Genomic DNA, 14,325 nt, shown 5'->3' with positions numbered 1-14,325 from the left:
CTACGAGCTTGTAGATCTGCTATTTTTTTTAAATCGTGAAAATGTGTGCAAATCTTTGAATAGCCTATATATTGTTTTAAAGCGAACATTTTTAACTCGAATCTTTGCTTCTGGGGGTCCCTGGAACAAAATATTTTGAGATGGGGGTCCGCGGCTAAATTCATATCATGTTGGGGGTCCTTGACATGAAAACGTTTGAAAACCACTGATATAGAAACATACGTTTTTCAGAAAACCGTTAGGATTTAGAAGACATTTTGCAGAATCAGAACCTCAGGCATTAATGGTTTAATTGTGAGGCTTGCGGCTTGGCTTATTTGCGGCACGCGACACCTGCGCGCAACTCCAGTATAAATCAGCCGATACCGTACATGAGCGCGTGGGTGTGTGTGTGTGGGGGGGGGTTATATGTATGCATATGCCATATGATTAACTACACCTCATCTACAACCTCTTTGAAGAACACGTTAAGACGGCACGGAGCTTACGCTAAGCGACCCCATCCAAACCCCCCCCCTCCCCCTCCCCGTAACCTACTTCAGAAAAAAACACGGTGAGAGAAAGGGGGAAGCCGTGTTAAATATCTAGCCTTTATTATTTTAATACATGTAGCTATGAACGGTTAAAGTCGTAGAACAAGAACACTAACTGTAAGAAAAAAATTATACAAAGAAAAAACAAAGCTGGGCTACAGTAAAGTCTAGTGTGTGTGTAAGTGTGTGTGTGTGTGTGTGTGTGTGTGTGTGTGTGTACACACACACACACACACACACACACCGGGTAGGGAGGAACAGGTTTCGACCAAAACAAAACTAAACAACAAACAGGCAAATACAAAAAAAAACAAAAAACAAATTGACAGTTGTTCGGTACAAACAGTAGGATAAATACAGGCAGGTAGTCCGTTTCATTCCATCCATGTTGTTTTTTTGTTTCTCCTCTCCTTTCACTTTTAAAAGTTCAGTCACATTGGACCAATCAGTCAGTCAAACAACACCCCAGTCGGGGGGGTGGGGGGGTGGGGGAGGGGCAGTCGGAGTGGGGTGACAATAAGCAGTGTTACGTAAAAAGAACATTCTAATAGAAAATGGTAGTAGCTATTGTACATAAAGGAGTTTAAGGCCCGACTTGGACTCAGTCGCGCAGTCCGGTGTCGCGCGCCTTAAAATAGCCGATCTAGAAGCTCAGAATGTGTCAAAACCAAACGCTTTCTGAGCTTGTAGATCTGCTACCTTTGGTGCGCGTCCCCGGCACGCGACTTGGAGAATAAATCGGGCAATAATAAGCCGAACACTCAGAACCATGACCATAATAATAATAGTATGAAAGAGGGAGGCTTCATTTGAAAATCGCTACAGTCTTTTTTTTCCTTTCTTCCATTCATCTCCTTGTTCCTTTTTTTCTCCTCCTTTCTAAAATCCTCGCCTACATTCTCGCCCCAACCCCCCACTCTTTTTTTTCCTTTTTTTTGTTTACTTTATTTTGTCTTCTTTATCTAACCCAACCGGAGAGAAAACGAACGACGACAAGTAACGAGGGGGGAGAGGGGTTGTTTCTGGGGGGGGGGGGGGTAAAAGGTGCATTCCGGGTTGGTTGGTGGGTGGGTGGGGTTGTTGTGGGAGGGGCTTATTTATACGTTACCTGCCAGAAAGCTATCAGTTTTATCGCATATGGCAGAGTAGTAGGGCGCCTGGCCGTCGCGAGGCTCCTCGCCGGGGGCGGGGTGCTGCTGGTGGGGGCCTCCGAAGCGGCCACCGGGCTCCAGGGGGTCGACGTCCTCCAGGTCGTCGGCCATCTCGCCCCCCAGCATGTAGTGGTTGCGGTCGTCGTCCAGGCCGGCGGCGGCGGCGGCGGTCTTGATGAGGGAGGGGTCCTCCGCCTCCTCGTTCTCCAGGGAGAAGATGCCGGGGCTCTTGGCGCTCTCGGCGGTTGAGTGGGCGTTGGAGTTGGACGTGGTGGTGGTGGTGCAGTCGAAGCCCTCCTCGTCCTCGTCCAGGGCGGGCAGGCCGCCGGGGGGCGGCGGGCTGTCGAAGCCGGCGGCGTGCTGCTGGTGGTGATGGCGGTCGTGGTCGCCCGCCGTCATGGGCAGATCGTCGGGGTCGTTGATCTGCATCTCGCCCTCCGTGTCGCTGGCCTCGTCGCCCGAGGTGGACGCAGAGGAGGGGGCGGAGGCCGGGGCGGTCGGGGGTCCCCCCGCTCCCGGGACCTCGTCGGCGGGGAGGGTCTCGGCTTCCTCCTCCTCCCCGTCGCCCTTCTCCAGGTGGATGCCCAGGTCCTGGTCCATGTCCTGCTGGGGAAGGGGTCACAAATACAACACGTTTCAACACGTATCCATACTGAATGTTTCAATCCATGTCGATACTCGTTTCACAAAATATCGATACTATCCATACCTTGCTTGCTAGTATCTTAATTCACTTTACTCAACCACTTTAACCCTGACATCTATGTTCTGGAGGGAACATTAAACTAAATAGCTGATCTACAAGCTTGTACTAGATCAGCTATTTTTGGTGAAGAGATATGGTGTAGACCAGGGGTCTTCAATAGGGGGTCCGGGACCCCTAGGGGGTCCTTAGAGTTACTACAGGGTGTCCGCCAAATCTTTGTGTGATATGATTATTTATTTTTACATTAACCCCCTGAATCCCTTTTCTGAGGTGAACTTTAGCCAAAAATAGCAGATCTACAAGCTCACAACGCCTCGTGGCAAAGAGGTAATAGGTGTAGAGGGAAAAGAGAGCAGACCAAGTAAACAAAAAAAGTTTAATCTGAAACACAATTTTATACAGTATAGAGGGCGTCCCTGCTTCATCTCTCTCTCAGCTAGGGGGTCCTTGGCCTGAAAACGTTGAAGACCCCTGATATAGACAGAGGGAGGAAAGCTGAAGAACAGAGACACTCAGTCTAGATGGTTTAAATGGTCAATTTCAAGATGAGTTAATTAGATAATTTTGTTACTTTTAAAGGCCTGATCCAAAGAGAAAAACTAACCACAAATGTTTTACATTTAGTACCAGCGATATGCTAAGGAGAATTGCTCTGCAGCGAAAACAACACACTCACGGCCTTTAGTAAAAAGTCCATTACGGTGACCAAACCCTACCTGATGGAGCATGGCGGCGGGCACGGGCGTCTGCTGCTTGTCGGAGCGTGACTCCACGCCGGAGCTGCTGTCGTAGTCGCGCAGCTCGTCCGGCGTGGAGGTCTCGCTGCTGCTGTGGGCGGCGAGCGCCGCGCCGCTCAGCGTGCTGGACTGGGACATGGCCGTGGGCGGGGCAGGGGGCGGGGCGGCAGGGGCCTGCTCCGGCTCCTCCTCCTCTTCCTCCTCAGCGCTCTCCATGTCCTTGTGGGCGGATTGGAGCCCCACGTGGGACTCCTGCTGGGGCGCACCGCCGTCCATCCAGGCCTGGGCGAGGGACAGGGTTATTATAGTTAAAGCAGCACTATTTATGTTTTTTTTTATGAATACAATTTTATTTTGTCCAATCTGTATGGTAGAGTATGTTAATACAATTGGGGTGGTTGTATTTGGTCTCCCTGCTCTTCTATTGAGACATGTAGATAGTGTCAAAGGTCATGTCTCAACTAGACACAGGATCTGATCATCTGACACGAAGCTTGACCTGATGGTCCAGATTTAATTTATCCCCAGAGCAAGCAGGCCGGGGTATAGCTCAGTGGTGAAAATGTCAGCACTTGAGCAGGACACAACGGGTTCAAACCCGGGGTAGAATAGGAAACATGATTGGGGTCATTTTTTTTTTATTTATTTATTTAGTCTCGCGTGGCCAGACTGTTGCCTCCCACAATTTTCAAATGTTTCCGGTCATACAGTCTGGGACTCGGAAGCTCTGATCATGATTAGAATATGAACCGGATGTGAAGCCTCCTCCCCACTTCCGTCGCACACATTTATCCTAATATAAATACAAATCAAAGCCAGCGGTCCGGGCCTTTACAAACCCATTGTAACTTCAAACTCCATTTTAACCATGATAGATTCATCGAAAACACCCGTCCTTGGTTCTTTTTTGTTTTTGTTTTACCAAAAATATAAATATATATTTTTAAATATAAAACTAACAAAAAAATGCAAATCTATAATAACCTTGGCGGGAGACCGGGCGGGCTTCTCGGAGTCGGACGCCCCGTGGTCTGATGGGTGGCTTCCAGAGGAAGCCCAGGGGTCCGAGAAGGGGCCGACCTGACCCCAGGCCGCGGCCGAGACCGCCCCGAACATGGCGGGCAGCGGGGCCGGGCGGTTCAGGTTGTCCAGGCGCTCGTTGTCCTCGTTGAAGTCGTCCTCTTCCTCCACGTTGCCGCAGCTCTCCAGGCCGCTCTCCGTCACCCCGCCCTCACTGGGCATCTCCACGTCTTCATCCTCCTCATCCTCACAATCACAAACACAATCCTCTTTATTGTCACATCACAGGTTTACAGGAGTACATTTTTTTTGTGCAAGCTCTATCATTCGTAGTTTTCAGGAAAAACTAAGTTAGACATACGGTGCAAAAAGTAGCAGCTATGCACATGAGGTTAGACATAAGGGGCCCCATCTTGCACGCCGCCTTACCCCTTAACTCTTTGACTGCCAGAGTATTTTCATAAAGTACTCCCCCATTGCCAGCAATGTTCGTGTTTTTTTTTTTTTTATATATTTTGAAAAATTTCATGAAAATAATTGATCAGACTGTTTTTTAAAGACGCAGCACAAATCCGCCACTAGAGAGCAGCACATGATAGCTTGATCAGCTCCTTGTGTCACTGTTACCCTTCTTGAGCGATTAGACAGGGAAAAACATGAAAACGGATGTGACGTCGTCACACATCGTCTGATCGCTCAAAATTACGATGACGGCGATGACTGATCGTCACCCAGACCATAGATTATAGAAGAGAACCTGTCCGTTTGTCTGTCATACCGTGTGAAAACCCGTTTGTTTACCTATTCTTGACGAAAATGACCGGGGAAAAAAAAATCAAAAACCGGAAACGGAACCCAGGTCATGAAACCGGATGCAGATGTCGGTGAAGTAAGTGGAACTCGATAATAACATTGAATTTTAAGCAGCATAGCGCGATCAGAGATTAAACAATGAACGCGATTCCAACGCGTCAAACGCGTCAATGGCGTGGGTGGATTAAGTAGTAATTGACGCGTTTTCGAGTCAATGGCGTTTATAGAGTTAAGCCAAAACATTCTACAAACTATTTTGAAAAACCTTTTAACACATTCATTACCAGGTATTAATGAATTAATTCATCCGCCACTGCCAGCGGTTTTACCTTATTTTGAGTCTTTTTGACGATCCACAGAATCTTTTTTTCAACGCGGATGTAAACAAACAATGTCTCGTTGGAAAGACGAGTCTCTCCTCTTTCCACCGGAAAAAGAAACACTGCCGATAATTACATTCTGTAATTATCTGCAGTTGAATATAGCACGTTTTCACCAAAAACACAATCTGGGAAAAATAATCGGAGATAAAAGTGTTTTTATAATCGGATAACATTGTAGCGGACGGGGTGAAAATGTTTTAGATGACGTAATTTCCGGGTGGAGCCTTCTCTCAAAGTCAAGGCATCATTCATAGGTTGGCGAAGAGCGCCTTCTAGCGTATGATGATGTAATATTACACCATGATGACGTAATATTATGTCTTTGGCAGTGACGCGTTGGATTCGAGATGACGTAATATTACATCCTTGGCAGTTGGATTCGAGATGACGTAATATTACATCCTTGGCAGTCAATGTGTTAAATAGCTACATTGACACGTTGTGAGCTTGTAGATCGGCTATTTGAACCATTTTGAAATGTTTTTCAAAATAGAAAAAAATCTTAAAAAGCTTAGGCACAAGGGGTATGGCGGCACAAAAGGTAGAAGCTATGTACATACGGTTAGACATAAGGTGAAAAAGCAGCAGCTATGTATACCTCGTGTTGTTGGACGGCCTTGGCGTGGCGCCGGTGGTCCTCGGCCCGCTCCGAGCTCACGTCCATGTCATCCACCCGCTCCTCCTCCTCCTCCTCTTCCTCCTCGTTGGCCAGGGTCTCCACGTTGGGGGAGATCAAGAAGTTGCCGTCGCCCTCGGAGCCTCGGAGGCTGGAGTCCACCAGGGCGTCCGAGCTCTGCGTGCCCTCCAGCAAGGCAGTGTACTGGGTGCTGCTCACCTCCGACACCCCCGGCGGGCGGCTGCTGGCGCTGCTGCTCACGTCCTCCGAGTAGGCCTGTCACGAAGCGGTGGGAAAAAAAGTGTTCAAATGGTTTTACTTGAGTAAAAGTATCAATCCTGCGTAGAAGTGCTCTGTTACAAGTAAAAGTCCGGAATTAAAAATGTACGTGAGTAAAAGTGCAAAAGTATTGGTATCAAAATGAACTTAAAGTACTGTACCAAAAGTAGAAAGTACTCATTATGCAGAATGTCCCATTTCACTAGTTTTCAAATGTATACCAATCTTTTGAAAATAGCAGATCTACAAGCTCACAATCACGACGCATTGTGAGCTTGTAGATCTGCTATTTTCAAATGGACGAAATGTATATACTGTAGGGTTGTAAGTGTTGCGATGAACGGTTTAACGACCTTTTTTGGCATTGAAACGTTGGAACATGGGAATAAAAATGACATAGATAATGACAAATAACTAAAATATACAAAGTATAATGACTGGTACCAGTAATCTAAATAAATAATGTACTGTATCAATAATAAAAAATAAATACGGTACTGTATCAATAATCAAAATAAATAATGTACTGTACTATGGCCACATAGGCCATGCATTTAATAATCTGATCATTTCAAAATGAATAGTGACGCTTTGTGAACTTGTACATCCACTATTTTCACAGATGAATGGAACCGATTTGGACTTTTAATGCGGAAATAATTACGATGATCTCAATGAATGGCGATCGGGCATCCTACCTCCGAGTCCGCGGCGGCCGACATGGGGTCGTCGGCGTGCCAGCCTGCCTGGCCGCCGAATCCGCCTGAGGAGGACCTCGTAGCCGCGTGGTCGTCGAGGTCGTCGGCGTGGCCGAACATGGCCGGCGGCTGGTGTCCCAGCCTCCTCTGTTCGCTGTCTTCCTCGTCGTCTTCGTCTTCGTCGTCGTTGATCTCCTCCTCGGCCTTCTCCACGACGGGGGCCTTGAAGGAGAAGTCGTCCAGCGGGGAGGCTCCTCCCAGCAGGGCCGACGCAGGCGGAGGCGCGGACACGGGCATGAGGAGGCTCTCCTTCTCCTCTTCCAGCCGTTCCTCCTCGTCGTAGGCCTGTGGAAATGTCGGTTGACGGTTAAATTGTCGCAACGAATAATTGCGTAATTTAATTGTGTTTTTTCGGCGTTGAGCATTGGGACATATGGGGTTTTCAGTGGTTTTCCGCTAGATGGCGCTGTTCGCTAACCTATGAATGATGCCTTGCCTGTCAAATGACGTCAGACCCGGCATTGACGTAATTCTTTTTTAAAACTGCTGGTTTACTTCCCGTTTATTCGTTGTGGGAAAATGGCTCCATCTCCGTTTCAGTTTCTTTTTGGCAAAAACAAGCCACATTCAACTGGCCACAATTATGCAACGGATTACCGCAACCAGACCCCCATAGATCTGCTATTTTTCAAATTATTTAAAAAATCTCAACAATGTTGAATTATTTTGAATTATTTAAAACAAATCTTCTATTCTGGGGGTCCCTGGCACAACATATTTTGAGATGGGGGGGGGTCCGCGGCCAAATACATATAATTTCGGGGGTCCTTGGCGTGAACAGGTTTGCCTAACTAACCTCTCGGTCATCTTCATCCTCCTTCGGCTGCGGTTGGAAGGTCATCTTCACCTGGCCGTGGGGGGGGCTCTGTGCGGGCTGGAGGAGGGGGGCCGGGGGCTGGCTGAAGGCCCAGGGGTCGGGCTGTACGTTGCGCATCATGTCCGCCAGAGGCGAGGAGTTCTCCCTGACCGGCGACGTGGCCTCCGGCGGGGAGCAGGGAGGAGACATGACCGTGGTTCCCAGGGAAGGGCCCGCCGAGGCGTAGGGCTGCCACCATCGCAAAAAATTTAAAGTTTGACGATTAATTGTCATTTACAACTAATTGCAGATTATCGATTTAATTGTGTTTTCTGGCGTTGGAACATTGGAACTTATGGATAAGAATGTGATTTCCGTTTGCCTTTTAGGCTTTGTAATAAAAAAAATGCACAGGGTAGATATGACTAATGACTTCAATATAAGCAAAGAAATTAAGGACATATACATTTTTTATACAATTTTTGTGACGCGTTGTAAGCTTGTAGATCAGCTATTTCTGCGATTTTTTTAAATTATTATTCAAATAATTGTGATTAGACGATTATGTAATAATTGTGACAGGGCGGGGCCTACCGAGGAGGCGGGCTCCCCGAGGCTGAGGAGGTCCAGCTGGGCAGAGAGAGGAGGGAGGGTGGAGACCCGGCGGGGTTCTTCTGGAGCTGCCTCTGGTGCTGCAGCCTGGGTGGAGGAGACGAGAAACGGAAAGCACCGTCACCATCATGACATCTTTTTTTTTTTAGTTCAGTGGTTCTCAACCTGTAGACTGCCCCAACGCTCCTGATTTCGTGTATAGAGGGGCGGGTGTATAGAGCCGGTGAGAGTATAGAATTATAGTGTTCCATTGATCCAAGCTGGAACATAATCAACTGATTGGTCGTTAAAGTAAACATGCTCTGAAAATGCACATGACTCACCCCCCATCTGACCACTTAACACCCATATGCCTCCGTGTTGTTAAGTGGTCAGATGAGTGGGCCGAAAAAATCTTTCATGATTTTCAAGTGGGCCCTGATCCAGAAAAGGTTGAGAACCACGGTTTTAGTTGACAACTTTTTTTTCCTACTAATAACAACAATTCATTTTTGGCATTGGACATTATATTACAACATGTTTCGCCTTTCAGTTCTTTGTAAACAAACATTGCACAGAGCAGATTATGACAAATAACTTAACTAAAGAAATTACAATGACAATGACCAGCACCAATAATCAAAATAATGAATGTACTATGGCCAAAACAGGCCATATTGAATAATATTGTAATACAATTATTTGAATAAAACTAATAAATATAGAGTATGAAATGTATACTTTCCAGAATTGCAGAAATAGCAGAGGTCACAACTCGTCGGATCGTGACGCATTATGAGCTTACAGATCTGCTATTCCAAATTCAATGAATGAATGCTGATTATGCAAAACAATTAGCGATTAGCTTAAAGAATTGTGATCATTAATTAAACCCTAACTGTGACAGGCCTACCTGGGCGAACGAGACGAGTTCTTGCTCCGCCTCTCCCGGCCGGGCCATAATCGCCGCCGCGGTGGCCACAGCGGCGGCGGCGGCTAAGGCGGCGGCCACCACCTCCTTGTTCTCGGCGCCCTCTTTAGCCGCGGCGTCGTCCGCTGGCGCCGCTTTGGCGGCCCGCTTGACGGGGGTCGGGGTGCTGCTGCCCACCGCCTTCTTGGGGCTGGTGGCCTTGGTGGCGCCGGGCTTGGACCCGGGCGTCTTGGCGGGGGCGGGCTTGCCCTCTTGTGTTTTGGGACGGGAAGGGGTTTTGATGGCGTCCGTAGCCACCTTGGCCGCTGCTGCTGGCTTTTTGGCGGCAGAGTCTGGTCGGGGTGCCGATTTGGGCGTCTCTGGTTTGGTGGTCTTGGTTGTTGCCGACGTGGGCCGGGTGAGGGGAGACGCGACGGGCTTCTTGGCTGCCGCGGCGGTCGGTTTGGTGACGTCTAGAGAGGGGGGAACACGGAACATCGTCACTATATCTGATGACGGGGGTCTTCAACCAGTGGTGGAAGAAGTACTCAGATATTTTACGTTAAGTAAAAGTAGCAATACCACAATATGAAACTACTCTGTTGCAAATAAAAGGCCTGTGTTCAAAATGTTACTTGAGTAAAAGTACAAAAATATTGGCATCAAAATATACTTAAAGCACGAAAAGTAAAAGTACGAAAATGTTTGAAAATAGCAGATCTGCGTCGCGATGCAACGCGTTGTGAGCTTGTAGATCGGCTATTTGCTAATAGCCTATGTATAAAATAGGGCTAAAGTGGTTAATGTATGTTTTATAATATAATAATTTATATCTGCAAAGTAACTACTAGTAACTAAAGTTTTCAAATAATTGTAGTGGAGTAAAAGTACAATATTTGCCTCTGAGATGCAGTTGAGTAGAAGTAAAAGTACTGAAAACTCCAGTAAATACTCCAGTAAAGTGAAAAAAACCAAATAATTGTACTTAAGTACAGTACTTGAGTAAATGTACTTAGTTACTTTCCACCACCGTCTTCAACGTTTTTCAGGCCAAGGACCCCTTAGCTGAGAGAGATATGTAGCAGGGACCCCCACCCCACAACATAGTCATAGGCTATTGTATAAAATTGTGTTGCAGATTAGACTTTTTCATAGATATTAGATGTCATAGATAGTTTCATAGACTATAATCAGTGTTGAGTAAATTCATGTTTTAGTTTTGTTTATTTCAGACATTTAACCACTTAAACCCTCAATACTTAGTAAACTTGACCTGTACTTGGTCTGCTCTTTTTTCCCTCTACACCAAATATCTTTGCCGAAAATAGCCCTTCTACAAGCTTGCAGCGCGAGGCGTTGTGAGCTTGTAGATCGGCAAGTTTTGGCTGAAGTTCTTCTCAGAATAGGGATGCTGGGGTTCAAGTGGTTAATGTAAAAAAATCCTATCACACAAAGATATGGTGCCCCCCCCCCCATGTAGTAACTCTGAGGACCACCTAGGGGTCCCGGACCCCCTGTTCAAGACCCCTGTCTTACGGTGTTAACATAACACGTTTAAGCCTGAGAATAGACCGTCTACGAGCATGCGTCACACTGCGACACATGCCGACGTTTCGGTTATACCTTTCTTGACTGGCGTGGTGGTGGTCTTGGCCTGCGATGCCGGAGTCTTGCCAGCAGAGGGCGCGGTGGAGGCGGTTTTGGCGGCGCCAGCCTTGGTGGTGGAGGTGGAGGTGGTCTTCGGGGTGGTTTTGGTCGCGGGCGCCGCGGAGCTCTTGGGCGCGCTGGCGCTCGCCGGGCGGGCCGACGCCGAGGCGGGGCGAGAGGCCGCCGTGCCGGTGGCGGGCCTGAGGAGAGGAGGCAAGGAGAGAGAACAAACCATGAGCCATGATGAGCATTTGGAGAGCGGAAGGATGAACCCATTAACCCCTGAACCCGATTCTACAAATGTCTTCTAAATCCCAACAGTTTTCTGAAAAACGTATGTTTCTATATCAGTGGTGCTCAAACTTTTTCATGTCAAGGACCCCGTAAAATGATATGTATTTGGCCGCCGACCCCCCCCCCCCCCATCTCAAAATATGTTGTTCCAGTGACCCCCCAGAAGCAAAGATTTGAGTTAAAAAAAGTTCGTTTTAAAATATATAATTATATTCAAAGATTTGCACACATTCTCACGATTTAAAAAAAATAGCAGATCTACAAGCTCATAGCGCGGCACTCGGTGCCGCACTATGAGCCTGAATAGCAAAAGTGTAAAATAATGCTTTTTTAACTCAAATCTAAAAATTATTATTATTATTACTTTTTTTTTCTTTTTTTTGACCCAAAGACCAAGGAGATATGATTTTTCGAAGATTTAGACTCCTATTCACTTCCTTGTTAACTTAAAACTTAAAAATTCTGTATCTCGGCTCCTGAGTACTTTTTTTTTCAATGAAAAATCTCTGGCAGGCAACAGCTAAAAATCTGAAATAATTCTGGCAGTCAATGTGTTAAATGTTCAAAAATAGCAGATCTACAAGCTCGAGCTGACGAGGTTGTAGATCTGCAATTTTTTTTTAATAGCCAACGCTAAGATCTAAAATGACACCAATGCTTTCCCGGTTTTAATGTGTAATCAACCGTACGGGCGCACGAGAAGATTGAAGCGATCGATTTAGCCGGACATTTGAAAAGTAGTCGATTTCAATAAAATAAATCTATTTTCAAAAATTGCTGATGGTGATAAAGCGCTCAACGCGCCAAGAGATATGTTATGAGCTTGTGCATCGTCTATTTTCGCTATTCGTGCGAACCCAACAAAGTATAAAATAGGTCTTAAATCTTTAACAAGACTAGCCGATTATAAGAGAATCAACACATTTTCCAGAATGCATTCATTGATATATGAACAAAATATATATTTAAAAAGGAGCTTCTCAATTATTTGACGAATGAAAATAGTAATAGATAGAATAATGGCGATGGCTGCAGCCCTAACCCATCGCATAATGGAGAGCCGATCTTCAAGCTAAGTATAAATTAGGCGCCACGTCAAGTTGACATGTTCCCTAAATATGGGGAGATGAACCATTATGATGAAATGGAAGGTGATGCTAGTCTAGTGGACATTCTTGCACCTGGGTGTAATGTGTGTGTGGGGGGGGAATTGAAATGAAATATTGACCGTTAAAACGCCTTGATGCGGCGCCTTGTGAGCTTGACACCGGCATTCAAATAAGTATAAATCTGAGTTTAAACGCATTAAGACCTGAGGCAGATTCTACAAAATGCCTTCTAAATCAGCAGTTCTCAAACTTTCAAGATTTTCCAAAAATGTTCAAAAATAGCAGATGTACAAGCTCACAGCGTGGCACGAGCGCTGTGAGCTTGTAGATCTGCTGTTTTTGAATGGCCAACGCAAAAATCTAAAATGACACCGATGCTTTACTGGTTTTAATTGGTTAAGATCATTCATATTAACACATTGGGTGCCAGCATTTTTTCATAACAACTTACGTTGGGTGCCAGCATTCTCCCCATTGACTGCGCTTTGCTGTTTAAAGCTCTAGACTCCACGAGGAGCAAATCCATGTAAAAAAAAACATCCATTCATGTTGCGCGATGACCCTGGCTACAGCCTGGAACGATAACATTTCACTCGCGAGTTACAATGGGGGGGGATCGCGCATCGCGCATGACCGGTTTTCCCCACCGGAAACAGATTCGGAGATATAGGTGTTTTAAAGAAGGAAATAGACAGGAAGTGGATGGGAGCCATGTTTTTGTTTCCGGTGATCTATCTGGCCTATCCTTCTCAAGATCACAATGGGTACTCCCAGAGCTGCTCTAGCCCCGCCCGTGTGGAGAAAAACGAAAAAAACAAAAAGACATATTTCACGGTCTGGACCGTGTTCGGCACCAATGCGCTACTCTGTGAAAACACGGTCCAGACCGTGTTTGGCACCCGATGTGTTAAATATTATACTAAAAACTGAAAAATTATTGAATACAATGAAAATGACTGCGGTACGCCTTCATAGTTTGATATACAGATTACAAATAGGGCACCATTTAAAAAAGGGAAATAAACAGGCGTTCCAACGTTCTAAAAGTTATTGCCAGCATTGCTACAACAGAGACAATCTACCACACACACATTTTGTCCGCACAAGTTTTTGTGCGATTTTTAAGTTTGTCTGTCGATGTAGATCGACAGACAGACAGCAAGACAGATCTACAGTATATGCATATAGATATCGTTGCGGTCAGGCAGAAACCTTGCATCTCCATATTTGAGCTTTTTATGTTTTTCGTCACTTAATACCCTACTTAGTCGTACAAGAATGTCAAGTTAAATTAGTGAAAACAAAGAATGTTCGTTCAATTTCCTGAAAAGTAACGGTTTTGGACAAACAAGATTTCCACCCGACAGCGACGATATATAGTCGTGGGGGGGTGGGGCGGTCCTTGACCTTGAGGATTGTTTGAAATATTCTAGTGGCCCCGAGCTTAAAAAAACGTTGAGAACTACAGGTCAACGAGAGAGAGAGAGAGGCCCCGTCCTCACACAGTTCAATGACTAGTCACTGGAAGAACACGGGAAGCACTCCACCACACACATACACACTCCACAGGAAGTAAACACTACACACACACACACACACACACACACACACACACACACACACACACACACACACACACACACACACACACACACACACACACACACACACACACACACACACACACACACACACACACACACACACACACACACACTCCGGAGGAAGTAAACACAAGTAAAGCCAGAGAACAGCAGGAAGAGGGTGGTTGGTTGCTGGGTTGGTTGGTTTATTTGGTTTCCTAAACTCCCATGAAGAGAGAGAGAGAGCGAGAGAGAGCGGACCCTTCCGTCATCGGCTGTCAAGGCCCTCTGTTCCTCCAGCCGCACGCTTGTGGAAATATTCAGAGCCTATGGACTAAAATACAACAATGTCTGAAGAGGAAAACAGCTGAATAATCGATCAATCGTTTTTTTTATGGT

At 46.2% G+C, this 14,325-nt stretch overlaps 1 protein-coding gene across 2 annotated transcripts in view; it reads right to left on the bottom strand.

Annotated features, from left to right (window-relative positions):
• Positions 1–390: 390 nt before the first annotated feature.
• The window catches only part of prr36b (proline rich 36b), an 88,114-nt gene continuing 74,179 nt past the window's right edge, over positions 391–14,325 (bottom strand). Inside the window, exons 5-13 of one of the 2 annotated variants that reach the window (XM_080446078.1) lie at positions 10,917–11,140; positions 9,297–9,766; positions 8,387–8,491; positions 7,793–8,041; positions 6,937–7,281; positions 5,942–6,235; positions 4,112–4,393; positions 3,107–3,409; positions 391–2,290 (exon numbers count right to left, since the gene is read on the bottom strand). In XM_080446078.1, coding sequence (XP_080302204.1) covers positions 1,631–2,290; positions 3,107–3,409; positions 4,112–4,393; positions 5,942–6,235; positions 6,937–7,281; positions 7,793–8,041; positions 8,387–8,491; positions 9,297–9,766; positions 10,917–11,140 — 2,932 coding nt within the window. In that variant the 3' untranslated portion in view covers positions 391–1,630. The remainder of the gene's footprint in view (positions 2,291–3,106; positions 3,410–4,111; positions 4,394–5,941; positions 6,236–6,936; positions 7,282–7,792; positions 8,042–8,386; positions 8,492–9,296; positions 9,767–10,916; positions 11,141–14,325) is intronic. The other variant, XM_080446079.1, reaches the window with a different exon arrangement.

The sequence above is a fragment of the Gymnoscopelus braueri genome (assembly GCF_963280865.1).
Source record: "Gymnoscopelus braueri genome assembly, chromosome: 13".
Taxonomy (NCBI): domain Eukaryota; kingdom Metazoa; phylum Chordata; class Actinopteri; order Myctophiformes; family Myctophidae; genus Gymnoscopelus; species Gymnoscopelus braueri.
Note: the sequence above shows the minus strand (reverse complement) of the source record. Positions and strands in the feature narration are given on the sequence as shown.